General features: G+C 41.0%; 1 protein-coding gene and 1 long non-coding RNA gene across 4 annotated transcripts in view; one reads left to right on the top strand and one right to left on the bottom strand.

The window, feature by feature from the left end:
• Positions 1-26,862, top strand: part of TENM3 (teneurin transmembrane protein 3) — a 968,340-nt gene that overhangs the window by 918,704 nt on the left and 22,774 nt on the right. Inside the window, 6 exon segments of the mRNA XM_032444361.1 lie at positions 4,717-4,984; positions 5,354-5,497; positions 8,055-8,304; positions 13,275-13,507; positions 13,983-14,137; positions 14,967-15,841. Coding sequence (XP_032300252.1) covers positions 4,717-4,984; positions 5,354-5,497; positions 8,055-8,304; positions 13,275-13,507; positions 13,983-14,137; positions 14,967-15,841 — 1,925 coding nt within the window.
• LOC107313290 overlaps positions 23,743-26,862 on the bottom strand; it is a 54,306-nt gene continuing 51,186 nt past the window's right edge. Inside the window, exon 8 of one of the 3 annotated variants that reach the window (XR_004307008.1) lies at positions 23,743-24,056. This is a non-coding gene — a long non-coding RNA (uncharacterized LOC107313290). The remainder of the gene's footprint in view (positions 24,057-26,862) is intronic. The other 2 variants (XR_004307009.1, XR_004307007.1) reach the window with 2 other exon arrangements.

Genomic DNA, 26,862 nt, shown 5'->3' with positions numbered 1-26,862 from the left:
TGAGCAAACACCTGTTTTCTCGGAGTACTTGTAATGCTTAGATTAAATGTCTTTTTGTGAGCAGTGGGACTAACGAAGTCTGGATTCCAACTGATTCCCACCTGCTGCTGTTGTCTGCCACGTCCAGTCCTTCCCCTGCTGACTGCATTGAGCCTTTGTCTCATGGGAGTACCGCTTTGGATTCTACATCCCTGCCCAAATCCTTTTTTTTTTTTTTTAAGCCCAAAAAGAACAGAGTCATTTTAGAGATCTTGCTTATTTCAAAGGGTGGGAAATCTGACACACAGGACTAGTAGCCCAGTCTGATTTCCTTACAAAAAAGGGTCATGTTCTCACCGGACTAAGTGCTAATGCTAATTTCTGATGTGGAGAAAAATGTACCGGTGGTCATGGATGCCAAAATTTGTTTTGTGCTCTGTAAAAAATCAAGGAGTATTTTCTTCAGTGTACTCTGTCCTTTGTACAGGGTGATCCCCTACTTCAGCAGGTGGGAGCTGCATGGCCATGCCTGCAGCGTACTCCTGTGGAGTCAGATTCGTCTCAGAAATGCATCTTGCACAACAGTCTGTCTCCCCCCAAAAATTCACCAATCTGATAAAAGACAAGCAGCTTCAGATTCCATCCAAAGCTGTCTGCTCAGCTCTGGAGGAACTGCTGTAAATCTTTTCATTTTAAAGGCGGTGATGCTAGCTTAAAGCACAAAAGTCTGGATGAAAGCACAGAGAAACAAAGCATTCCCCATGTTCTTGCAGTCGACATCAGTCACCCTATTGATGCGGTGTGACAGCACTCACTGTCACGTACAGGAGAAAATGATGTGCTGCTGTAATCATCATCATCCCTTGAAGTGCTTCATCATCCCTAGGAGATGATGTTTCCAAAAGAGCGTACTTAGTGGCTTACGAATCCCAAAATGATCTGAGAGGGAATTAAAGTCTGTACTGAAGAAGCAGCACAAAGGAGAATGGAATAAGAGGGCAAGCAAGGGGAAAGAAAGAATAAAGCAGGTGGAGGGGTGATCACAGGCCCAGCAGACCGTTATTCAAGAGGGATGATAATAAATACGTGTGGATGAAATTTTGAACTACTTAGGCACGAGTTTTTATCTACTCTTAATCACCAGCTAGCACACACAGCCCAGACATAACTAGCTGGGATTAACCAGTGTTAAGCTACGTACAGGCAGGAGGTCAGGCTAAGGTGGAGCTGCTTATGGATATTGCATACTATTGTTGCTGTTATTTCCTAATATAACAAACATATTGCGGTGTGATCTGGCACAAACCCAGATGTGAGTTACAATGAACAATTCCAAAACAGATTTTTTGTGGCTTTCATTCTCCTACACTTCCATTATACACTTTGCCAGGCTCTAAGATGTCTTCAACAGGATCTGGGCAGCTTGCTTCTATTGCCCCAGGTATGGAGGTGAATGAAGACCTACAAGTTTCCCTTCAAACATTTGTGTGTCCTTTTTTTCTAGCAAATTTTCTGATTTTCTCCTTCGTATTCTGGTGTGCCTCTTGGTTTATGCTTTCACTGACACATTTTAAGGCTTCTACTTTAAGAACTGTAATTCTGCAATTCTTTGGTCTTGAGCTTTGTGCAGTAGCGATAATTGTCAGTTACTGCCATCTTTACCCCTTTCAAACCAAGATGACGTTTCAATTCAGTACAGTAGTTCAGCTCCTTCCATGTCAGCAAAGCACCTTGCTTTAACATTAGGACTAAAGTTTGCACTCGTTAGTGAAATTTGTTCTCAAATCATTGTTGAAATGGCTCATTTTGACAAAAATAGATGGCATGCGGCAGGCATTTCCTCCCTAATTGAATGTAAATTCCTCATTAGACTTCTTAATAGTACGAGAGCATATCTCCTGAATCACATCAAATGGTGGAGCAGAAAAGCATTGCAGAGCCAGGCAGAGTGAGTCCTTGTGGCTGGAGGAGACGACGAGCCCTGCACCATTTTTGTGCCTCAGTCACCCACTTGAAATTTGGGGCCAGCAAGCCTTTGTGAAAATTGAGGCGACTCTCATCTTAGTTCTGTAGCTGAAGTATTTCACAGCTGTCCTGCCAAGAAGCTTGATCATCGATAAGTAAAATGTCAGCCGTTAGAATGTGGCAGGAGGGCTATAACTCAGCCCCTGTGGCGTATCAGCCTTTTCCGAAGGCAGTGTGGTACTCTGTCGGGAGAACACAAAGTACAGACATATTGGTTGTGCTGGCGATTCCTGATGTGACTTTTATACCCGGTGACTTTCCTGATTGCTTTACAATTGATGTGTTGTCATGGCTCCCATAGGATGCTCTCTGCTGTGCCTGATGATTTAACGTTTCAGATGAACATTAAACTGTTTAATTCTCTTTGTAATGCTAGATTCTGGGAGAGAGATTGAGATGCATAACCTTACCTCTAGATTTCTAAAGTTTGCAAGAAAATAAGTTACTACAGGGAATATTTTATGGAAAGAAGGAAGTTATAAGTCAGATTTCCAGCAGATGTTTGAGGCTTCTGCAGAAACTAATAATAGGAGTTCTTTCTTTTTTTTTCTTTTTTTGTTTTAAACCTCACTGAGAACTGCGTGTGTCCTACTTTCTAATTTGATAGTAATCCAAATACACAGTGGAATTCCTTGGAAATTGAAACTTCAAGGTGTCCTCGTTATTGCCTGTTATCTCAGGCTAGAGTATTGGAAGACCACCTAAGTGTTTTAACACTGCTCTGCCGCAGTCAAGGCTGTAAAAGAAACAGTGGTCTTAACAGGAGACCAGCGAAGTCCGTGAAATTGTGCCCTATTACAAGTGTATTATTACTTTTTCTCCTCTTGCTTACAGAGAACTCCATCTGTTAGACCAGTTTTAATGCACAGTAGATGAGAGTCCGGCTGATGTCCTGAGGAGGAATCTGTCTCAAGTTCACTGGTGTTTTGTGTTGTTCCTTCAAAGTCTTAGGAAGGGGATATGTTCACAGCTTCCTTTCTCTAGAGAGCTTTTCTTTGTGCGGAATAGATTTGCTTCTCCTCTGCCTTAGACACTGTGTGTATATTGGACTTAGGGAGAGCAGACTAGATTTACAAAAGGAAATTATGCTGCTCGTCTCCTTCCAAGTGATGGTATTGCTTGTCATATCTCTCAGTGATGCCAGGTTGTTGGTGGGGAAAACAGAGACATTCAAAGACTCAGAATTATTCTGAATTTAATTTGTCCAGTCTCTTCCCATGCCTCCTTTATTTCCCACTGCTCTGTTATAGCCTTACTGGAGATAAAGAGCCATATGCCTACATTTATCAGATTTAAGTGTTCATTTCAGACAATGAGCCAAAATACTATTTCTGATCTGCTGCTGTTGTTACTGCTATGAAAGAGGCAGATACAATTAATAGCATATAAATCTTTACATACCAGTAGCAGTGCTAACGTAGTTAGTGGTGGAGCATCTGGTGCCCTCCTAGAGAACATAAAACCGCATTTTTTTACTCTGTTCAACACAGTCAGTTGTTTAAAAGCAGTGCCTAGGGGTTCTCTAGCATAGAGAACAATGGTGAAAACCTGAGCTAACGTAGCACTACTGCTTTTGATCCCACAAAAGTCTCAAGCTCAATGTCAGGGATATGTGTGCACTCCTGAAGGCTGCTTTCTGCTGGTACTGATTAGTGTTTGGTCTTCAGACTTCAGGACTAGGAGACAGGAAGGTAAAACAGAACTTCCTCAGGAAGTGCTCCTTCAACACCACCAAGGCTCTGGCTTGTGCTGTCTTGTGGTTCCGCATCCTTTGCCTCCAGTTACATTTATAACAATGTCTAGATGCTTCTTTATCCTTATTTCCAATAAGCAAGGCCTCTTGCTGCTGTTAGCTGAATTACTCGCTCTCATTGCTTAGGGACATGATTCCCTAATAGAGTTTTCTGTCCTGATGGAGGGATAGGACACTATTGGCTGTCCTCATCCACGTTACGCAGAAACCCCCGACATCCATCCATCACCCACTGAAGCTCCTCAGCTCAGAGGAAGAGAGGATGTAGAGGGGGGATAGGAACCTTTTAAAAATAAAATTGAATCATTGCACCTCTCTGAAATGAGAAAGTGGTGAGCTGATGTCTGAGTAGTGAATATTGATCAGGAAATATGGAAAAGCTTTCCCTGAGGCATCCTACTTATCTCTCCGAAATAAATGGAAGAATGCTCAGGTTTAAAGTATTTACAATCCACAGATAATGCAAATAATAAACCACCGAAAAGCCCTTCCTGTGTTACACGTGAACTACAGGAGCAACTAGACACCATAACCCAAACCTGAAGCCCTGCACTGTTTCGAGGCTCCTCTGCCTTCATTAGAAGATGGGCTGCAGCACTTGGGTGAAAGGTGCTTTTCTGCCTCTTTTGGAATAGCATTTGGGAATGCTCTCCCTCTTTTTCAGACCTCCCCCCTTAAAATAAAGGAGGCATCTCTGAAATCCTTCAACAGAACGTATCAGCTGAGCAGCTTCAGTACAATAGAGATAGGGCTGTGCTTTTCAGAAGGAAAGAAACGGTAAAATACCACTCATTATTGATTTTTATTTAATACCTTAACTGAAGGCCAGATGTAGATGATAATTCATAATGGACTGTCGTGTAGCATCGTGTCAGGCATCTTTTTGTATTATCTGCATTGTGCCATTTAATTTCCAAATCATTCAAATAGTGCCTTTTTTTTTTCTTATCAACACACAGGTACTTCATGAAGAAACTACAATACCAGGAACCGATTTGAAGTTATCATACTTAAGCTCCAGGGCTGCAGGATATAAATCTGTTCTGAAGATCACTATGACCCAATCCGTGATACCATTTAACTTAATGAAGGTTCATCTTATGGTGGCGGTGGTGGGAAGGCTTTTCCAGAAATGGTTCCCTGCATCTCCAAATCTGGCTTACACTTTTATTTGGGATAAAACCGACGCGTACAACCAGAGAGTCTATGGATTATCTGAAGCCGTTGGTATGTGTGCTAATAGGAGGGGTTTTTGTTTGTGGGGTTTTGTTCATTGTTTCTGTTGTACTGGAAATAGAGAGGTGTATTTCCCCATACACAGTAGCATTCTGACGTAGTTCACAAAATGGATTTCCTTTATACCTGTTCTCATCTACTTCCCTTAATAACTAAAATTACTTTAATAAGAGAGGATTACTTTTTAAAGTATTTTGGAATCCCGTTCAGTATTTTCAGTATGTCTCTATCAGAGCCATAGGGATTCTTGGGTAGCCTGGGAGAGCAGCAGAATGAACATGGTTCAGGGAGTTCCGTTCCCTAAAGTAGTCACTTGAGCAAGTTTCTATGTTTAATGAGGAAACATACTGTTATTTTCAGTGTCTGTGGGCTATGAATATGAGTCTTGCTTGGATCTGACTCTCTGGGAGAAGAGGACTGCCATTTTGCAGGGATATGAACTGGATGCCTCTAACATGGGTGGCTGGACGCTGGATAAGCATCACGTATTGGATGTTCAGAATGGTAAGGAGTTAAGCTTCTTTGTGCCAATTTCAATGCTTTCCTACCTTGCAAGTTAGGCATCTCGTTCCCTTCATTAAAAAAAAAAAAAAAAAGATGGGGGGTATTATGGGATGTTTTGCATCTGATAAATGCTGTGAGTTTTACAGTGCATGTCATGTTTATTACTTCTGCAAATACTTATGCATTAATAATAGCATCTAACAGCAACAGTGTCATTTTACGTTGGATATGTTCACTAACAAAAAAAAAAAAAGAGTTGAGATTGTTATTAAAAATTTAGTGATGCTGAGGAAATGCTGTTTCTCAAGTGACTGTAGGTTTCAGCATTGCTGTTGGCATTTATCGACTGTATGGTAGCAGTATCTTGAACAACATTGCCACTTTCATTTCTCACCAGGAGTGAAAATAAAATGGCGATAGAAGGCATTCCTGCCAAACTAAGAGCTCTTCACTACCAGGGCAAAGTCCCTCATTTATACCAGAGGTTTTTCCCTACTGTTTGTGATATCCCCAGCCACAGTGTGGCTGCTGGTGGGAGCTGTTAGCACACAGGTACTGTCTGTTCTGGAGGATGAGCAGTTGTTTCCACTGTCTTCCCATGCAAACTCTTCCATGAGGTACATCCTCTCTGGAGTGCTGTGGTCAGCCCAATGCCCCTTGTTTTGTGAGATGCACTAAGCATCACCTAAAGCATTGCTAATGGCTCATAAGGCAGGTGAGGGAAACAAGTACAGGGAAGGGTGTCATTGTAGTGTCGTACCTAATTTAAAAGCAAGGTGAGGAAAAGTGCAAATTCCTGAAAGGTGATCCACCTGAAAATGTAAGGAGCTACTATTATATATATACATGTGACTGATTCTGTTCACAAGTCTAAACAATGCCAGCTTTATGTATATATGACAAGTAATGACTTGTCAAAAGGGAGGTGTGTTTAATCGAATAAATGAAGTGGAGAGTTGCGTTGACAAGGCAGGTGAGCTGGAGAAATTTATTCAGAAGGGAGTGCAGGCACTGTTTGCACGGACATCCCCAGCTCCTGCAGTAAATAGTCTAATGTGCATCTCTTAGTCTGTGATAATAGAGGAGAAATGTGAAGGACCCATTTTTCAAGGTAATGACAGAATAAATCAGGTGGAATAGTGCACTGTGCTGACTTGTAGAATTCCTCTGATGAAAATTATAGAACTCAGCTATTTCAGGCAAAATTATGGTTCCATGATTGTCATAAATGATGTAATCATAGGAGAGCGGATTTCGTATACTAGTAATGCATTCTGGCTTTGACTATTCATGAAAAATACATTCTCCTTCTTTGAGTTAGATTACTTATTTAGATTACTTGTCATTAAGTTTCCATAAACCATTTTCATTCTTCCCAATTTTATCATGTTTATTGCTCTTACGTGTATAATCTCCCAAATTTTATAACATTATCAAGTAGTGAAGCCACCTAAAGCATTTAAAGAAACAAAGTGTGTTTTCTGCAGATCTGTCAGTACAAAGAGTTCAGTTTTGGGCTGAGGACTGAAAGAGGAATCCATCTTCAATTTCCTCAATGCATCTCAAAATGGAATACATTCCCCAGCCCCAGACTGCCTTTGGAACTGTACAGACAACCAATACATTGGGCATCACTGCAAAGTACAAGTTGACATGTGGCTTACATGGGTCGTACCACAGACAGACGCATTGTGACTTATGAGCACCACTATAATAGATGACCATTGGTAGACTGCACCGTGATGGATTCATTGACATCTTCAATACTGAGGGTTCCGGCAACATTTTAATATGCTATAAAATGAAACGTTTTTTATTCCAAGACTGAAGATTTAACATAACACGTGCATTTTTCTTCTCAATTTCCTATGGAGGCATAAGGAAGAAAAATACTGCTGAAACATCACTTTGTCTTTACAAAATTACTGTTCCTTTCATGCCTCAAAGCAGAATTAAGTTTAAGAGGCAGGTTGGCCTGGCACCACATTTTTTCTGTTGTTTTTTGACATTTTTAATAACTGCCTGTAGCTGCAGACATGGTACTGAGGCAGACATTGTTGCCAGAGGTACATTTTCATTGTGAGCTGAGTTAGGAGCTTTTTATAGTTTAAGATTCAACTTTTTAGAAGTACTTCTTTAATTAGTATTTACAGTTTGCAGCAGTAATCCAATTCAGATGACATTTGACATCACATATATGGTGAGCTGTAGTAGCAAAAACTTCTGATTTTCTTCTTTATAATTCACACATGGGCGAAATTTCAGTCATTTCGTGAGAATTCTAAAATGGAAACATTTAAAATAGTTTTTGCTACTTTCAACAGTCAGGATAATTTAATGCTTTCTGTGTGTATTTGTGTCTTAATTACAACTATAAATGCCTTAATAAAAAGTTTTCTTGTAGTGGGAAAAAATGTGGTGCTAACCAAGTAAAAATGCTTTAAAATGACTTAAACCAAGAAAAGGGAGTATTCAGAATGTCTGTGTGTCACTTCATGTAGATACATTCAAATTTTTAATAAACCACTTTCGATTTTGTGTTTGTGTTACCTGCCAGGAATCCTCTACAAAGGAAATGGTGAAAATCAGTTTATATCTCAGCAACCCCCCATTGTCAGCAGCATTATGGGCAATGGCCGTAGACGTAGCATTTCTTGTCCAAGCTGCAATGGTCTTGCAGATGGGAACAAACTCCTGGCTCCTGTTGCCCTAACATGTGGATCTGATGGAAGTCTTTATGTCGGAGATTTCAACTATGTTCGACGGATATTTCCATCTGGAAATGTAACTAGTGTTCTCGAGCTAAGGTAAGTTTTTTTCACATCTTAGACCTTTAGAATTGTGAATTACTGCTGCAAGTAGTATGTATGTAACACATTTCTGGCACTGTGTAAGTCAAGAGTTTCTAAATGCCTATGGAAACAACAGGAAGTCAATTAAAAAGATTTCAGTACATTTGAAATAGTATTTAAAACTGAAATTTAAAATAAAATAAGTAAATACCGTGGTAAAATATCTGAACTCTATGCATCCAAACAGTGAGAATTTAATCTACTCAGAGTAATTATTCTGTGGATTTGAAGAGTTAACCTACAAAGTCGGGGTGAGCGGACCACTTCACTAATGACAGATTTAAATGTTGCCTTCTTTTCCTCTTTTAACATCCTTTCTGAGTATTTTTCTAATAATGTTTTTCTGTTCTTTTTTACTTGCTCCCACCAAGAAATAAAGATTTTAGACATAGGTAAGCATTTCTTAAAGAAGATTTATCTTTTTCTAACTGTTCCTTTTTCTTTTTTAACAAATGAATGCTTATAATGGACTAGTCATTTCTAAGATGTATTATTAGAAAGGAGGAGTATTTTTCAAAAATAATGAGTTCATATGTTTTAGTTATGTCAGCCGTCAGGCGGTATCGTCCTCTCGGATACGAGCTCCTATTTTCTCATCACTCTCTGTCCTCAGTCAGGCTTCTCTCTGTGCTGTATGTGCCCTCCTTTCCCTTGCGCTCTTATTTTCTCGCTCCCGTTCCTTGCTGGCACTTCTACTGCTCCTACCAAAGCTCATTCATTAATCAGATCCCCCAAACCTGATGAGAAGGGCATATAACTGCTAGAATTACACAAGCATGAAGTCAGTTCATTTCATTGACCCTCCAATGCTGAGACTTTTAAGGCTCACATTTTGAAAGACTTTTTCTTTAAATTTGAACTTTTCTTAATAGTGAAAGCTGAAGTTGTCACCTAATAGGAGAATTCCAGGAGTTCAGGTGTTGAAGTACACCAGGATTTACAAGATTTGTAGTAGACAGAAGGTGAATTGGAAGGTTTGTAGTACAGCATCCCTCCATTGCAGCGTAGGTGTGGTAGTGGCAAGAACAGATACACGAGGTTGGATGCTTAGAAGTGCTTTGTCACAGCAGCTGTGATGGAAAAGTGGGCAAAACCAAAGTCATGCTGGAATCTTGTTGGATATGTGAAGCCCTGCATGACTTTGTAAAGGAACTGATACGTACCGGGCTCAGCAACCCTGTAGGGCCTCTCCTTTTTTGCTGACAGCCCTTTTCCTTCCTTGCTTTTAAACAAAGAGCACCGTACTTCAGTTGTACTCTAGCCCAAGTGATTTTTTTAAATTCTCTTTGCTTTATACATTCATGAAGAAGGGGTTTATGTTTAAGAAATTGTCTCAAACAGATGAGGCAAAAATTTCCACGACTAAGTAAGGCATTTGCACTGGTGCTAATGATGAGAACTGGGAGGTGATGCATAGTCTGGCTGGTTTGAAGTTATTTGCCAGGTGTGACTTGGAGGCAGTTTCTTCATTATTAAGTCTAAATTGCATTTGATACTCTACTTTTAAAAGAAATACATCCCTCATGAGATCACAGGCTGTGATTGCAGCTGGATGAGATACTGTCTTGACAAATTAACAGAATACGAAGTAATATACAAAATGGGAATCTGGCAAGGTGGGGATCGGTCTCTGCTCCCAGGTAACATTGACAGGATGTGAGGGAATGGTCACCATCCCTGGAGGTGTTCAAGAAACATGGAGATCTGGCACTGAGGGATGAGCAGTATTAGTGGTAGGTGAACAGTTGGGCTGGAGATCTTAGAGGACTTTTCCAACCTCAATGATTCAGTGATTCTAAATGCTATCTGGGAGCTGCTGCTACTCACCTGTAGGCACCATGGTACATATAGCCTGCAATGTCTCTCCCACCTCATGGCGCCCATGCTCTAAGTTAGGGAGACAGTGCAGGTTAGATTATCCTTCAGTGTATTGGTGACCTCATGCTTTTTCAGTCTGAAAGCTGGGCTGCTGTCTTTATACACACTGCTGCCTGTGTGTGATTAATGCTATAAGCATTCACAGAAGAGGTAATTTGCAGAAGGACTTTGAAGACAGGAAGGTCACTTGCAGGCTGTGGCACTGTCCCAGAGAGTCCTTAGGGAGATGGAAGAAAGTTCAGTAGGGCCTGAAAACAGCTTTGAGATTAGAAGGCACACAGTGAAAAGGGAGGGTATGGATCAGGGACAGTGTTTTTATGAGGCGATGCATGGAGAGTAATGCAGGTGATCTGAGGATTTGAAAGAACAACAGAAGCAAGGTAAGGCGATGGGAAGTAGATCATTATGCCAAGTAAACAGTAGGTAGCACTTTTTTTTTTTTTTTTTTTTTTTGTAAAATCTAGATTTTATATTAAGAAAAACAACAACAGGGCTGGGAAAATACGAAAAGTCTGATTGTGAAAGGGACTCCACGTGGGCATGTAGCTGCTTAGTGGTCAGAGCCCCTTGCACTGACAAAATGGTGCTGCGTCGAGACATTACTGACTGCGTTTTATTTCTTGGTTTTGATATTGCTGGTAGAAGGCTGAGCATTAACGTTATTTCAAGCTACAGTGAAATAGAATAATCTCTGTGCAGCTTTCCAGGTTTGGAATGCTTAACTCTGTAGTAGATGCAGTGTGCACATGTGTTTTTTGGTTGGGAAGCATGGTTTTCACTGGTCAGTTACCCAGTTCCTAAGAATGTGCCCTGCCCTGGAGAATTAATGGCTGGTTCCTTCCTCAGCTTTTAACCTTCCTTTGGAAAGAAACTTGAGGTTAAGGCTGCTGTCTTGTCTCAGAAGGGAACCATAAGGCATATACTTATGGCAGATGGGAGGGTTTGCACTGATTTAATAATAGCACCCTATTCAGTTCCCAAATCTGGGGGTAGTTGGAGTTTTTTTGGATAAATTGAGAAAATAGCCTTATGAGATCAGCTGTATATTTTTCTTGTATGCCTGCTAGTTGATCCTGCGTGATCGTGATACAGGTTTATCTTGCATCCTGAATAACCGCATCGTTTTGGTTGGAATTAATTAAAACATGAAAATGTTTTCATACTTACAAAGAGAGCAGCTTTAAAAATTCCTTTCTGTAGAAACAATTGCCAGGTGTAAAATATTGATTGATTTGATTACATTTTATTCCAACAGCTGAAAAACATGATTCAGGCAATGCCAACTGAGGTGAAGAAACACACTTTAATTTAGATTTTAGTAGTATAAGAGAGGACTTTCTTTTAAATTACAATGAAATAAAATGTAATTGCACACTTCACGTTCTGCAGCGTGGTTATATTTGAAATGTCTGCAAAGTTTCTGGAAGACCAAAGTAATTGTACAAATGGGTGTAATTTAATTTGCAGCCTATGGAGGTATAAATAATTCGTACACTACGCAGTGATTGTATAAATGATCTCTGCGCAAATGACGGTTCAGAAAACACCTTTAAGCTATTTGGTATGTTGGCAGGAACGGGTTTCTAGCAGACAGAAATTGGATGTAAGGCCACACTTAATCGCTTTCAGACATGCTGTATAACATCCAGCTCTGTAGCAGGGCTTTTTAAGAGGTGCTAATCACTGCGTATTTGATTTCATTAGTCTGCTTCACTTGACTTCTTCCTTCTGAACCAGCATGTTAAAAGCCTTAAAACCAAAGCAAATCCTATTTATGCAACACATTTTTCCATGTTTTTGTAATTGGATAGCTATAAAAATCTGTCCCTGCTAAAAGACATAATTTGTTCACAAGTTGTTCCTGTTGGTCTTTCGTTGCATTTTCCAAGTGGCAGTAGATAAAAATGTGTTACATTAGCACAGTTATGTATTTACAAAATGGGAAGCGGGGCGTTCTGAGAACAGATGTTTGGATATCACCAGGATGGAGAGATGTGTTTCTACGGCGCTTTTGCAAACATCAGAAGTGGAACTGACTGTTCTGACACTGATTCAATCCATTAGGAGAGCATCTGAAATTACCTCCTGTGTTTACATGACCTTATTTCAGTTCTTCGTGCTGTAAATTAGGTCAGGAATCCTAACTGCGGTGGGTTAAGTTTCTACATCATAATATATCAACCCAAAGGGTACTCTCCAGGGTAGGCTTTTTCACCAGCAGGGGAGAGAAGGCAGTAATTCTCAATTATGTGGCACCAGTGGAGAGGCAAAATGTACGTTTCTGGGAAAATGGTTAGCAATATATGTTTTCACGGTAATAAAGACCGAGTTGGCATAGTTAGTGGTTTTGTGCCAACGTGTACAGTGATTTGAAATACAGCTCTGCGTTAAGGAGAACAGAAAAGCTGCGCATGGTGTTCTGGTGGAAAAGATGACATTTCCTAATGTGTTAAATCATGCATATCACGTCTCTGGAGGCAGGGGATTAAACAAATACTTATGAAGGATGTCTTATCTTTCGCCTCTGAACTAATAATACGAACTCTGCCTTATCTGTTTATGAATGATATAAACCGTGCACCCCAGCAGCCTTATATAAATTATAATAAAACAGATAAGTTGATAAGGGCATAAAGTGCAAGCTAGGGTTGGGGTCATGCTGCAAAGTTTGAAACTGAATCACGGTTTTAAGCATGCAAAAATCTGGGTAGTTTTAAGGCTCCACTGTCTGGACACAGCCTGTTGCAGCAATGGGAGCTGTCTCAAATTGCAGAGTGCAGGACAGTCGTCTGAGCATCACAGACAAAACTGCATTTCTGTCCCAAAAGGATGAGGAGCGTAGGCTGGACTGCCTATGACACAGGGAGGAAAGGAGAGTCGAGAAAGGCTTTGGGCCATGACCTGTGCTGAGTAAGCCCAGAGAGCCAGCATGGGTTTTTACTAATTATGAGTTAGTACACACTACATATGAACTGAGGCCTTTTCTTCCCAGTGTGACATCAATGCGATTAATTGCAGCACGTGCAATGTGTAATTCCTTTTTACAGCAACAACCCAGCTCACCGATACTACCTCGCTACTGACCCCGTGACAGGAGATTTGTATGTTTCCGACACAAACACACGCAGGATCTACCGGCCCAGGTCACTCGCGGGTGCCAAAGACCTGACAAAGAACGCTGAGGTGGTTGGAGGGACGGGGGAGCAGTGCCTGCCCTTTGATGAAGCACGGTGTGGTGATGGGGGCAAAGCGGTCGAGGCAACTCTCATGAGCCCTAAAGGTAAACAGGAAGGGCATGGTTATGCTTAATGCAACAGCTGGTTAGAAAACGTGACTTCCAATTTCTTCCAATGGGAAAGACCACTGAGGAAGAGAGGTGCCAGAGAGCCAGGTTGATTTTTATAGTAAATATTTGCCTTTCATGATTACTGAACGTTCTGAAATGCTCATTTAGATGATGTGTTTGGCAAACAGTGGTAAAGTTTTAAAATCAGTGTTGCATGTGGTACGACGCAGCAGGTTTTCCAGGTTACCTTACATGCTCTCCAATGAACAGCAAGCACAGTCAGCACTGTAGATTTCATACTGAACATTGCTTTGTTACGCAGAGTGAGTTTATGAGTTGGTTTACTACCCGTTGCCTAAGAAGATCTTTTCTGCCCTAAATTTCCATGTTGTACGCCCCACTTCGGCCCTTAGTTACTGATATTTTAACAGCTGGTACAATAAACTGATTTTTATTCCCTTCACTCAAGGAATAGCAATCGACAAAAATGGGTTAATCTACTTTGTTGATGGGACCATGATCAGAAAAGTGGATCAAAATGGAATAATATCTACGTTGCTTGGCTCTAATGACCTGACCTCAGCACGACCTCTGACCTGTGATACCAGCATGCACATCAGCCAGGTATGTGGGAACTCATTTGGAGAGCTGACCTGGGGCTGCAGGTGCAAATGTAGCTTTCTTCCACCTTAAAATAAATTCGGGCAGAGTGTATAACAACTATTTGAGAGCAGAATTTGTGGAGAAGCAAACCTGTTCCAAGGGCATGAGACACAGCATGTTCTCTTGGCTGTGAATGCTGCTGTGTTCAATTTTTCTGCCCATAAAGTTCAGTTTAGTTTAGAACAGCAAAACCATCCGCAGGAAGCATTAAGACTAGTAGTAAATACTGGAGGAATGGCAGATATGTTACAACTCTATTGGCACGTTGATATTTTCTGAATTACTAGCATCCTTAGCCCACTAGAGTGAATGAGACTATATATACAATAGAGTATTTATTTATGTTTTGTCTAAACAAGTTTATGTGTGTAAGAAGGGATGTTACTAGTGCTGTGTTTAAAAGTGGAGTACAGTACCGTGTTTCAGTCTGTTTGCTATGCAAGAATGAAAAATGAGTGCTGCCTATGAAGACTGGACTTCAATATCTACCTCTACTTTTATTTATGCACTGCTGATACAGAAAATATGTAACGTTTATTGGAGGGGAAATTTGACCGGTGTTACAGTTCCATTAGTGCTGTTCTTTCAATAAAATAGGTATCCTGACATCCTTCCCCTTGCTCCCTTGAAAATCTTTCATTTGCTGCATGTATTTTCATATACGAATTCTTGTCTGCATTGCTTACAATAAATGAAAAATATCTTTGCAGCATTATCTTAAGCTGAAGGTGAATTTCTTTCATTTCACCCACACCTGGTTAACTGTAATGAACCAATTCTCTCTGTTAAGGTTCGTCTGGAATGGCCCACAGATTTAGCCATCAACCCAATGGATAACTCCATTTACGTTTTGGACAACAACGTCGTTTTGCAGATCACTGAAAACCGCCAGGTGCGCATTGCTGCAGGGAGGCCCATGCACTGCCAGGTTCCCGGAGTGGAGTACACAGTGGGCAAGCACGCGGTGCAGACCACACTGGAGTCAGCAACTGCCATTGCTGTGTCTTACAGCGGGGTACTGTACATCACAGAAACGGACGAGAAAAAGATCAACAGGATAAGGCAGGTTACAACCGATGGAGAGATCTCATTAGTCGCTGGAATACCTTCAGAGTGTGACTGCAAAAACGATGTCAACTGTGACTGTTACCAGAGTGGAGATGGCTATGCTAAAGATGCCAAACTTAATGCCCCCTCCTCCTTAGCTGTGTCTCCAGATGGCACGCTGTACATTGCTGATCTGGGAAACATTAGGATACGGGCTGTGTCAAAGAACAGACCCTTGCTGAATTCAATGAACTTTTATGAAGTTGCTTCTCCAACCGATCAAGAGCTTTATATCTTTGATGTCAATGGTACTCACCAGTACACTGTAAGTTTAGTCACCGGAGACTATCTGTACAATTTTAGCTACAGCAATGACAATGATATTACTTCAGTCACGGACAGCAATGGGAACACTCTGCGTATCAGACGGGATCCCAACCGGATGCCGGTGAGAGTGGTCTCCCCCGATAACCAAGTCATCTGGCTGACGATAGGCACAAATGGGTGTTTGAAAAGCATGACTGCACAAGGACAGGAGCTTGTTTTATTTACTTACCATGGCAACAGTGGACTTCTGGCAACTAAAAGCGATGAGACGGGATGGACCACTTTCTTTGAGTAAGTACATAAAATAAAGCCCCACGCTTTGTAGTTCTGTTGGGCTTCATGGCACCACTGCAATACTGCTGGGGGCTGGTGAGGTAACTGTAATGATAATGCTTGGTAACAGAATGCACAGGGAGACGCTTTTAGTTTCCCAGCCTGTCTACATCTGTCTTATTCTAAGGATTGGGTCTGCATAATTTTAAATTCATTATCTCCAATTTCAGTTTTATACATTAGAATAATTGTGAGACAACATCTCACTCTTGTCAACAAAGCTGTAATTCAGACAACCATGATTCTGTAGATTTGCATCAAGAACTCAATTTCCATCCCTTTAGCTCATTAGATTGACGCTGTTCTGCAGCAAATACTGACAAGAAATCTGCTTCACTGCTGAATATTTTTTCTTCAATTTTCTTAAAGCAACAGCACACCTTGTGGTCTTTTACCCAGAAAAAAGACTGGGTGTAGGCTTTTATTTTTGATGTTGTGAAAGGTAGTGTTTCATTGAGTGGCAAATATCTGAGAAATGTGAGCCCTGGAGGGGAGTGTCATTCCTGTAGGAAAAAAGGAGGATGCAGAGACCACCTGCAATGTGTGGTATGTGCATGCAAACCTAACGGTGAGAGATACTAGACTTGAAATTTTACCAGCCTTGGAAAAATCTCATGCATTAAATGTTTTGCCCCATGGGACAGTCATTAAGACAGCAATGCCTGTTTGCAGCAGCCAGATTAGCAAAAGTTTTACAGAATCCTCAGATGTGTGGAAAGAGGAAGGTTGTGACAATGTATAAAGTGGTAGAACCCAACAGTTCAGATACCAACTTTATAGGCAGCTTCATCCTCAAATGAATCATCTACCAACTGATATACCCAACAACACAAAAAATACAGCTTAAAATACAATCTAGTTCAGAAAAGACAGATATAAAATTAACAGTCTTTTTTCAGTCATCTGTCAATTGGAAAATACACATATACTTAAATCACTTGAGAGACAGATGCTAAGGTTGGATCAAAATGTGCCTATGAAGATGCAGAGTTAGTATGATAAGTAAAAGTGTTCAAGGGCCCCACATTGAAGTACTAGGGATTACAAAGGGCATCATGAAAATCCTTTTCTTTTTTTTTCCCCCCTTCTTCTGTCTTTTAGATGAAATGCAGTAGCAACTGCTGCCAAGGTCAGGGCCTAAAAAAAGCTTTCATTTCAACACGCATGATAAAGAAAATAAAGTGCTGGTGTCAGGCAGCGGCAGCAAAGCCAAACATCTGTGTTCTGAGATAACTTCACATTTCTGTCAGTGTGCATTTGGCTGAGGTAGTGCGCGGGAAGGCTCTGAGCACCTGTATCTACTCTCCAACCTTTACATGTGCCCATCAGAGACATGAGAGCAGCAGGTGCTGCTTCACCGCATATTGTGTCCTGAAGTGGAGACACGGCTAGAAATGCTGATCCCTACCAGAGACAGCAGGTGGAATGGCATCGCTGCCAGCTTTAAGGTATTCTTACAGTAATCTGTAAATTGGCAGGGCTTGGGGAGTGGGCACGTTACCAAAGCATTAGCTCATGCCTGTAATATTTAATGGTGCATTTGTGCATCGCTGTGCATCTTTTTAGGTCCTGGCAGGAGGACACAGAAGCACAGCGAGGATACACGGAACAGTGAGAAGCTGTTCAGTGGGGAGGGCACATGTTCTGTCCTGCAAGTTAGCTGCACCCTATGCGCTCAGAGACCAAAGCACAGCTTCACATGGACTGTGAATGCTCCTCCGTTTCCATAGAGTACATCCAGTGTTTAACTGTAACACACAGAAACCACCTGTTTCCAGTATGCGAGTTGGGAAAGGCAGGTGGTTTGGGGATAGTGAAGTCCCTTACTGAAATTAAGGCATCTGTTGGGTACAGCAGGCACTTCAGATCGTGCTGGTGTGCATACTGGATAATCGAGGAGGCAGAGTTCTAATCAGGACAGTAATGTCTCACCATGATGCATGTGGTTTTTGTGTGCCTACTATAGTGCACTGCTGATGGCCCTTGAATGTACCTTAATAGCGTCAGCAAGATTGCAAAAAGGGTAGATTTTATGTTCACTAGTAAATGTTCTATAGGTCTGTATTTTTCATCACAGGAAGAACTTAGGGTACTGAGTGTCACAAAATACATAGTTATTTACTGAGTCTCTTAATATCCATCTTTCACATCTGATCTGCTTCCATTCAGGCTTCCTAGTCGGTGTTAGGTGCGTCCAGCTGGCTTATGCAGAGCCCAAAGGGCAGACCATTCCGCTCAGTGTCAGTATCATTTCTAAGCTGCTGCTTACATACTTCCTAAACAGATCAGAGTCTCATTGGAAGACCTGATCCAAGCCAAAATAATTACGGTATGAGCTAAATAGTTCCACTCACCCCAAATCTGCAGTTGTACAAGGCTTTTGCATAAGTAAAGATATTAATTTCTTCCCCGTGTCTGTGGCAAATTGCTGTTCTGTTTAATTGCAGCAAGGAAGGTTCAGATTAGACACTTGGAGAAACTTGTTGGTGAAGACTGTGGAGCCCTGGGGCAAACAGAAGTGACCCTTACCCCATGCAGGCTGTCCTTAAGAGTAGATTAGACGTCTTTGAGGACTAACTTTGGAAGAACAGATCCTGCCTTGGGGTAGGGGCTGCACCATCTGACCTCTCAAGGTCCCTTGCAGTCATGTTTTTTGTTATGCTCCGTACAAGTTAATACCAAAAATAAAAAATTGTGCTGATTATGTAAAGTTGCAGGGAATAAGCGAGGAAAAAAAAGCACCATGTTATTTTCTTGCCAGAGCAGCAGTCTTGAAAACATCTATCGGGCATCGCAGCTGCTTTCTTGTTTTTTGGGTTGGTTTGGGTTTTTGTTTTTTTTTTTTACATAAAATCCCCATACACTAAATTTGTGTCTATGTACTTCCCTTTTGAAGAAAAAGCAGATATAAACAAGACCATTCTGACATCTCTTATTCTAGGATCAGCAAACGTTGTTTTGACTTTGCTTTTCAGTGCTGATGATTTGTAATAGTAAATCTGACTTTGGCGGCCCTTCCAGAGCCTTCTGCAACCACTGCCAAAATAGAAACTAGGCTCACTGCATCAGGGCTTGCATTGAGGTGACACAGTGCACTTGTATGCGTGCGTATCAGTCCCAGCTTTTGCATATTCATGTTGGTAGGCAGCGTGGGCTAAAAACGTATGCAGCTGAACACTTCTCTGCTGAATAAAATGAACTCCTGGTAAAAGTGTAAGGTTTCCCTAGGATGCCTGGTTAGGAATAAGAAATTAGGAGAAGAAATCTTTCTGATTTTCTTACTCTATTTTAGTAACAGGAAAATATTTCAGTTTCATTGCTGGATACATTTTCTTTTCATATAGGAATTCATGTATTTTATATACTTTATTCACTCTATACTATTACTTAGCTTCTCAGAATATTTTGAGAAGACAACAAAGTTTATATTCCATGGTGAATTTAGACTTCCTCCCATCTTGGAGGCAAAACTTCTCAACTGTCAGAACTTCCAGTGGTATAGGGATGGCATTTTCCAGCTCTCACTGTGGCTTGGCTGTTTCACCATTTGCTGGTTCTGCACCTGTTTGAATGGCAGAAGTGGAATAAAAATATTGCGTTTCTTGTGATGAAAAAAATCAGTCTTCAGAGCCAACTCAGTAATAGTTTTGCCAACTCCTCTCTCGTGCAACTGTGTTGTACAACTGCAGCATGGATTCAGCCGAGTTCTCACTGATGTGGGAGTAGATTTTAAAACAACTCTTTAATTATTTTTTTTTCTATAGCAACTTCTTAGTGAAAATACAAAATCTTGGAAGAAAAACGCTCCATCCCCAAAATTGGCAATCACTTTCCTGGCACATATTAAAACATCTTTTCATGTTTTTTTTTGTTAGGGCTTTTTTCCCCCAGCTGACTAAGTCACACTAACATCACTTCCAAAAGAATTTATTCTTTTTTCACTTGATCTGGACATTGAATAATCTAGGTTTTACTTTATGTAGTCTCCACTTTGCCTAAGGGAAGGACTGACACAGTGGCAATCTTTGTATTTCTATTTTATGTGCTCTTTTAAATGAAAATTGCAAGCACTTGTAATCAGAAGTGAATTGCCAAAGGGCCCTGAGGTGCCCCTAGCAGGAGGCAAACCCACATCCTTCACTCCTGGTCTCCTCAAATGCCCCATCATGCCAGCTCTGGCCAGCCAGGCTTTCAGTTGAGCTGAAAATGCTTTAAAACCCCACTGCTAACAGAGTGGTTGGTGATGCTTAATAGGGCAAATTATTCCAGAACAGGTATGTTAGACAGAATTCTGCACTGCCAAGGCTGTGGTGTTTGTCCCCCAATGTGCCTGGCCCTCAGGTGTCTCCCCACTAAGGGTGTTTGGGGACGGATCAAGGTTTCTGGAGCCATGGGGCATCTGTAGGTTGCGTTGTGCAGAGGTGAGCCAATCGATCTCAGAGCCAGTCAGAGACAACAGATGCTGCAGTTTCAGGCATTTGCATTTTTTCTGGCTTGTGCTTGGTGCCTCCATCTCCCTGGAAGGTGCAGACTGTATGGGATCACCTTCAGCGTTCTTTCACCCCTGTAGTTAATCCGAGATAACTTTGCTCCCTACACGGTGCGTTATTTCCAGTAGCTGCTGATCATTATCTCCTTCCTGCATTGTCCCCTGTTCGCATCACTCTCCTTTTGGGAGCAGCGTCAGCAGGCAGTAAATATCTGATCCACACTAAGGCGCCTCCTCCTCTTCCCTGCAATTTCACTCCCTTTCATCCATGTCTCTTTCTGCCTCCCCAGCCCTTTCCTTCCTACTAGGTTTCCATATGTCCCTACTTTGTTTCTTGCTCCTTCCCGTGTCTCTTGTCATTCTTAAAGGCGTGTTTGGCTTCCCTGCCTCCTCCTTTCCCAGAGGTGCTTTTCTTCTCAATCCCCTCCTGTAACTCTTGACAGTCCATCCAATCCTTCCCCGGGCACTTCATGCCCTGAGCTCATTTGTCTTCTCATTCCTCTCCTCCCTCTCTCGCTCAATTCTTGTCTCCAAGGGAATGCAACAGAAATCAAAGAGAGTGACATTAGCAGGCAGAGCTCTTACAAGTTTACTTTGCTCCCACAGTTAAATTAATGAGCTTTCCAGCCATTCTGGAAAGGTGATGAAATTGTGCAGAATGTGAAATTATCCTTACGATAATTTAACAGAGTACAGAGAATTGCAGGTGAAATCTATTTCCAGTGTGTGCCGCAGAGCATCACGCTTTACATATAATGCTTTTATTAACAATGCATTCAGTGCTGTGGTTTCCTTAAAACTTTGTGATTCAGAGTAAGACACTGCCTCTGGCGTGGACTTGTTTAGTTTCCCCACGTACCAGACACATCATCTGTAACTGTCTGTATCAGGCAACAGGGAGCTGATGATATTTTGCAGTTTTCTTCCTGCCTCATCTTAATGGATTTCTTGTGGAGTCTGATTTCGAAATACTGAGATTTGGCCTGTAAAAAATGTAAGGAACTTCTACTGGGAGATTTAATTTAGAGAAAAGCAAATATTTAATCTTGATCAGATAGAAATTATCTTCCAGTAAGTGTCAAATCAGTTGCTGCTTTACTGTATATTAGGATGTTTGCAGTTCACTTTGCAATTTTAGCATTTATGTGTGGTTTCCTTTCAATTTGTGGGCATTCATTTGTTTCTATTTGTGTTCATTTCTCTATCACATTTGTGTTTCAGTACTTTGAGTATCTAAAAAATGCCTAATGTCTTTTTCTTTTGAAATTTGTGGGCATTCATTCAGATTTGGTTTTGTTTTCTTACAAATACCAGAACTTTGTACAAAAATCACAGTCTTTTCCTTTTTTAATCAGCTCTGAACAGTATTCTCTGAATGTCTTTGGTTTCATAGTGCTCTTTAGATATTGTTCTCCATTTTACCATCAGCAGCCTTCTGTTCCTTTTGCTTTTACTGTTGCAGCTTCTTGCTTCATCTGTCCACCACAGTGTAGTGGCTATGAAGTAATTAACCATATTCTTAAAGTAGAGGAGTTTGTTCACCTGATTTTCAAATTCCTGCATTGACTTTTGTAGCAGTCTCGTGAGCTTGTAATCATGTCTTACAGGTAAGTGTGGTGCCTCTAATCATTCAATATTATATTTACTCAAGCAACTTAATGCTTATTCTCTTCATTCTTAATCCTCTCTTCAGTTTATTTTGGGGGGATATTTTTTATACCCAGTCCTTGCACATATGTTTCTTTATCCACACTGTCCCTCTGAATCCAGCGTGCATTATGCATATTTCCCTCTTAATGCATGTGTCAGGGACTGTCTGCTTCTCTGTTAATCAAGAGCTGGTATTTCTTCTCTCATCATGGCACAAATTGAAACTCCTGCAGGCCAAACCTTCTCTCCCCCTCCTACACAGACCTAGGGAAGCAATGCTGGCCTAAAAGCCAATAGCATTTCCCTCTATTCAAACCAGTTACATATTCCCTCTGTCCAAGAGAGTTTATCGAGAAAAATAACTAGCTGATGTGTTCAGTTTGTGCATGGTCACAGCGAGTTGAAGAATATTACATGTTGTAAACCTTCCCTTAGTTAGATCGATCACATGAGCACATAAGTATCATTCATGCAGCATGCAGTTTCTGAGGAGATCTTAGTGACAGCTGTGCTTGCTGTTTGTACTCACCATGCCATTTCTTTAGATAAACAGTTAAGCAGCTTTTCTAATTTCTAAATTAAACATCCTTTTGATGAGAATAGAGGTTGTGGTCTCACAATTTCCTAATCTGGAACATAACTCAGTTCCGTACTAAATTCCGTAATTCTAATGCTGTATGCAGTTATGCAGTACAGTAGGGCTGTGCTGTCAGTGTTGTGTGCTACTTTGCTGTTTCAGACTCATCCTACTAAATAATGAATTAGACTTTGAAAATCATCTATACCCTCATATATCAATGTAAAATTTTTCAGTAAACTTGTCCTCTAATTGTTCTGATATAGGTAGTGGACCTGTTTTACCCTTTTGCTGATTCTTGAATGTTTGCTAGGCCTTGTCTAGGCTAAGTAACACAAGCAAAACTGAGAAAACCACTGAATAGGTAATACTATACCATCAAAATAGCAACCCTGAGCAGATCTATCAACATTATTACATCGTACATGTATGAGGAAGAACAGAGAGCTTTGATTTCTGCCAAGAAAATCAGCATATGATGTCTCTGTGGTTTTGGAAAGCACTTAGAAGAATAGTTCAGCAAAAAAAACCAAAAAAAATACAGTACTGTTCTTAATGACATAAGTGTCCTGCATTGCCAATCCAATCAACTCTGATTATGCTTCTGAAAGTATCCATTCTGCTTCTGGCCTTATCAGGAACATAATACCATTTGTTCAGTTGTCCTCATGCTAATATTCTTGTCCCATGTTCACTTTCTATGTCAAATAAAAGGCAGTGAGGCTACAGCCAAGCTCCCGTCGCTCCGTTATGCTCACTCCACTGTAAGCCAGTGCACTGAGTGGTGAAGGGCAGTTCCAGACCTCATGTCAACAGCTGTTTTCAGTCACACTGTATTCAAGTACAGCCCTCTTGTTCAAGCCTCATTTTACATTATTTATTTCCCCAGGCACTGCTTCTTTCCTGCAAAGCACCATTCCCCTGAAACACCCATCTCTGAGGGAGGTCATTTTGGATTAGTTTGTACAGGTGGTCAGTCTTACTGTGGTTGGCTGTTATGCACCTTGTTGTTTTGGTCTTTGTCCATTTTTTCCAATTCCTCTGTGCTTTGTGTCCATCTGCCTTTCACATTTCTCCTTCGTGGGTCTCCCTCAGGAAAACAGAGAGCAATTTTTTAGGCTTTTTTAGCCTGTTTTCCAAAGGAGGTTGTATTTCCAAAATCATAAGGCTTGTACCTCTCAGTTACCAGTGCTGAATTTATTAATATGAATTTATCATGTATTAACTTGAACTTAGTATTCTAATGAGGTTGCTGCAATTTTCATGGAAATTTATAATTTGGATAGAAGGGAATGTCCTCACTGAGGCCGCACTGATGAGCTTCTCTGGGAGTTCTTAAAAGTGCTACCCAATTTCCTCCGAGGATGATACACTTTGTCACTTCTGAAGCCTGCACTGGGTGGGTCTGACTCTTACACCCAAGGAACTAGAGTGCTGTTCAAAACTAAGCACAGAACCTGCATCTAGCAATATTTTTTATTACCTAGGCATATTGCTGTCCTAAAAAGAATACGTAGCTATATGATATTGATTTCCTTTTGCTAAATATTCAAACCTGATGTAACTTATTAAGTTCATTACATCCAAGCTGGTTATTGCAACTCTGTAAAAACACTGATAAATTTTACGGTAAAAGAGGAGGAGAAAAGCAGTATAACTTATTTGTAAACAAAATGTCTGACTGAGGAGACCTGCCTCTTTTTGCATGGAAGGCCTCAGCTCTGGTACTGTAAGCAGACTTCAGAGCAAGGGCCAATCTGTCATACAAAGTGCATACACACCAACTTTTCTTCTGTTTGACAGGCTATATTCCGGTATTTATATCAGCAGGGCGCACTGTTTATCTGTGCGGTGATAGATTGCGTAGGGAAGAGGGGAGGAAGCAGCCTCAGGGAGCCCTGAAATCAAAGCTACCATGCACATGCAGAGGGAGCTGCTGAAGGGTGGGTGCTCACCCCGCACACTCAGCAAAAATGTGAGCCCAGACCCTGTGGGCTTGGGGGGGTGAGTTCCCATTAGAGCCTAGTGGAAAGGCGAGGGATGAGGGTTGAGGCCTTGTAGATAAAAGCCTGGCTGTGGATCTGTGGCTGCCTGCCTGCTGTAATGTACTCTCATCCTCATGCAAACAATCCCGATACTATTGACCTTGAATCAGCTGCACTCCGTTCAAACATGTCAGGAGTGTTCAAGCGGCTGAGGAGCAACCACAACCTTGGGAAGCTGCTGTGTCCCCAGGTAATGCCTCTACGTTCAGCCACACCACCTGTGCCCAGCTGCTCCCAGTGCACCCCTTCCCCTTGAGCATACACCAGCCGTTCTGCCTGATTCTCAGAGTGCCTGCAGCCCTCAGGCAACCTATTTATCCAGCGTGTGTGTAAGGGTTGTGTCAGAAACGAGATGGGAGTCCTTACAGGAATATAAATGGCAGATGTTTATCACAGCAAACAGTGTAGTGCTAGAAGACTCAGCACCAGGTAGTCTCATGCAAGTTCCACGTAAAAAGGCTTGGCATTCTCCTGGCAAAAAGTAAAGTCATGATAAACTCATGTATTGCTTCACTCACTGCAAAACATTGTTCCCCCAAAACACCCATCTGGAAGTCATTTTGGATTAGGCTGTCTGAGTGCTTGGTCCCAGGGAAGTGAATGGGAACTCATGCTTGTTCTCACTGTTGTGTGATGAAGTGGAAAATGAGCATCTTGACGTGGAGGGGAGCGAGCAGTGGGGGGAAGGTGTTGCTTCTTTGCTTGGAGCTCCTTTCCAACAGACACATTTTCTGCAGTGATTGTGGTTTTAGAGTGTGCCTGTTGTTTTGCAGATGACTTACAGCTGTCAAGAATAGCCTATTTAGGTGAATTCTTTGCATGTCTAGTATACTGAATGCTTGTTTACAGAAAAGAGTGAAAATTTTAAAGTTATGACAAAATAGGCACACACAAAAAAGCCTCAAATGCTGCAGTAATTATGGGAGAAGGTGAAGTGAAAAATTGCCAATCACTTCCAAGCTCAGGAAGTTTCTTTATTAAACATGGGCTGAAATATTCATCATGACCAGCTTGCTAAGATAAAAAACCATCACCTGAATTATGTAACAAACAGTTGGATCAGACCATCCCAGATTAAACTGGGATGAAGACCCTTTCTCAGCTGAAGGCTGCAATGAGATAAAGGGACAGGAAAAGGTGACCGTATGCTCAAATTTAGGTTTGAATTTTCTGACACTTGTTTGATACAGACAGGACAGAGAAATTTAGCTGATGCTTAACAGACTTTTAGTACCTTTCCAGCCTCTGTATGTTATGAGTTTGTATTTTCCGTCTGAATTCTGTTTTAAAGCCAAGTTGTAACAGACAAATTCCTATCCAGATCTGGATTTCAGGCTGCATTTTACTTTAGGTCCTTCAGAGCACCACTCCAAGACCTATTTTCTGTGATTTTTATTTAGCTCTATTTTGTTTGAGAAAAGCTCCGGAGGAGTGAGATGGAGCTGGAGATGGGATATGGAGAAGGCTGAGAGGGGAGGGAGGCAAGATAAAGGAGGATGTTTTTCACATACTTACAGGTCTGTAGGATTGGTAAGAATACAGATTTTTTTTTTTTCTGGTGCTTAACAACTTTTCAAGTAAGAGCAAAGGAAAAATGCCAACAGTATTAGACTATAGTTTTTTAAAAAATCAAGCTGCTTGTCATAACTGCCAAGCCTACTAACATACATCAAATCATTATTTGTGGCACATTTGTTCCATTCTTGTTAGGGAGAAGGAAAATAAAAAACAAAAGGAATGTTAGAAAGACCTGCAACTATCCAGTTGTTTATGGCTCCCTTGCAAAAAAACCCTACCTATTACTTACTTAATAGCAAGTTATAGTTTATTATTTTGGGTTACCTGATATATTTATACTGTGAGTTAACAAGTAAGATGTTAAACCTTTTAAGGTCAAATACACACTGTGCTAAGAAAGGAATATGTGCATATGGTACTTCAATTAAGACTGTTTTTAAGAAGGTGGATTATAAATGAGTAGTTGTGGATCCACTGAAGTATGTCTATCAATAAGACTATAGATTAAAAAAAAGAGAGGCAAAATTGTTTGTTTATCCATGCATGTGTAGATTATTATCAGTTTGTTCATTCTTAGCTGGATTATTCACTCTTCAGATAAATGAAAAGCAAAAATGCATATCTAAATTGAGAAAGCAACTCAGAAATGGAGTGATGAGGAAAAATTATAATGTTGTAGTGTTGAAGTGTTAAGGGTCTT

This window comes from Coturnix japonica, chromosome 4 (genome assembly GCF_001577835.2).
Source record: "Coturnix japonica isolate 7356 chromosome 4, Coturnix japonica 2.1, whole genome shotgun sequence".
Lineage (NCBI taxonomy): Eukaryota > Metazoa > Chordata > Aves > Galliformes > Phasianidae > Coturnix > Coturnix japonica.
Note: the sequence above shows the minus strand (reverse complement) of the source record. Positions and strands in the feature narration are given on the sequence as shown.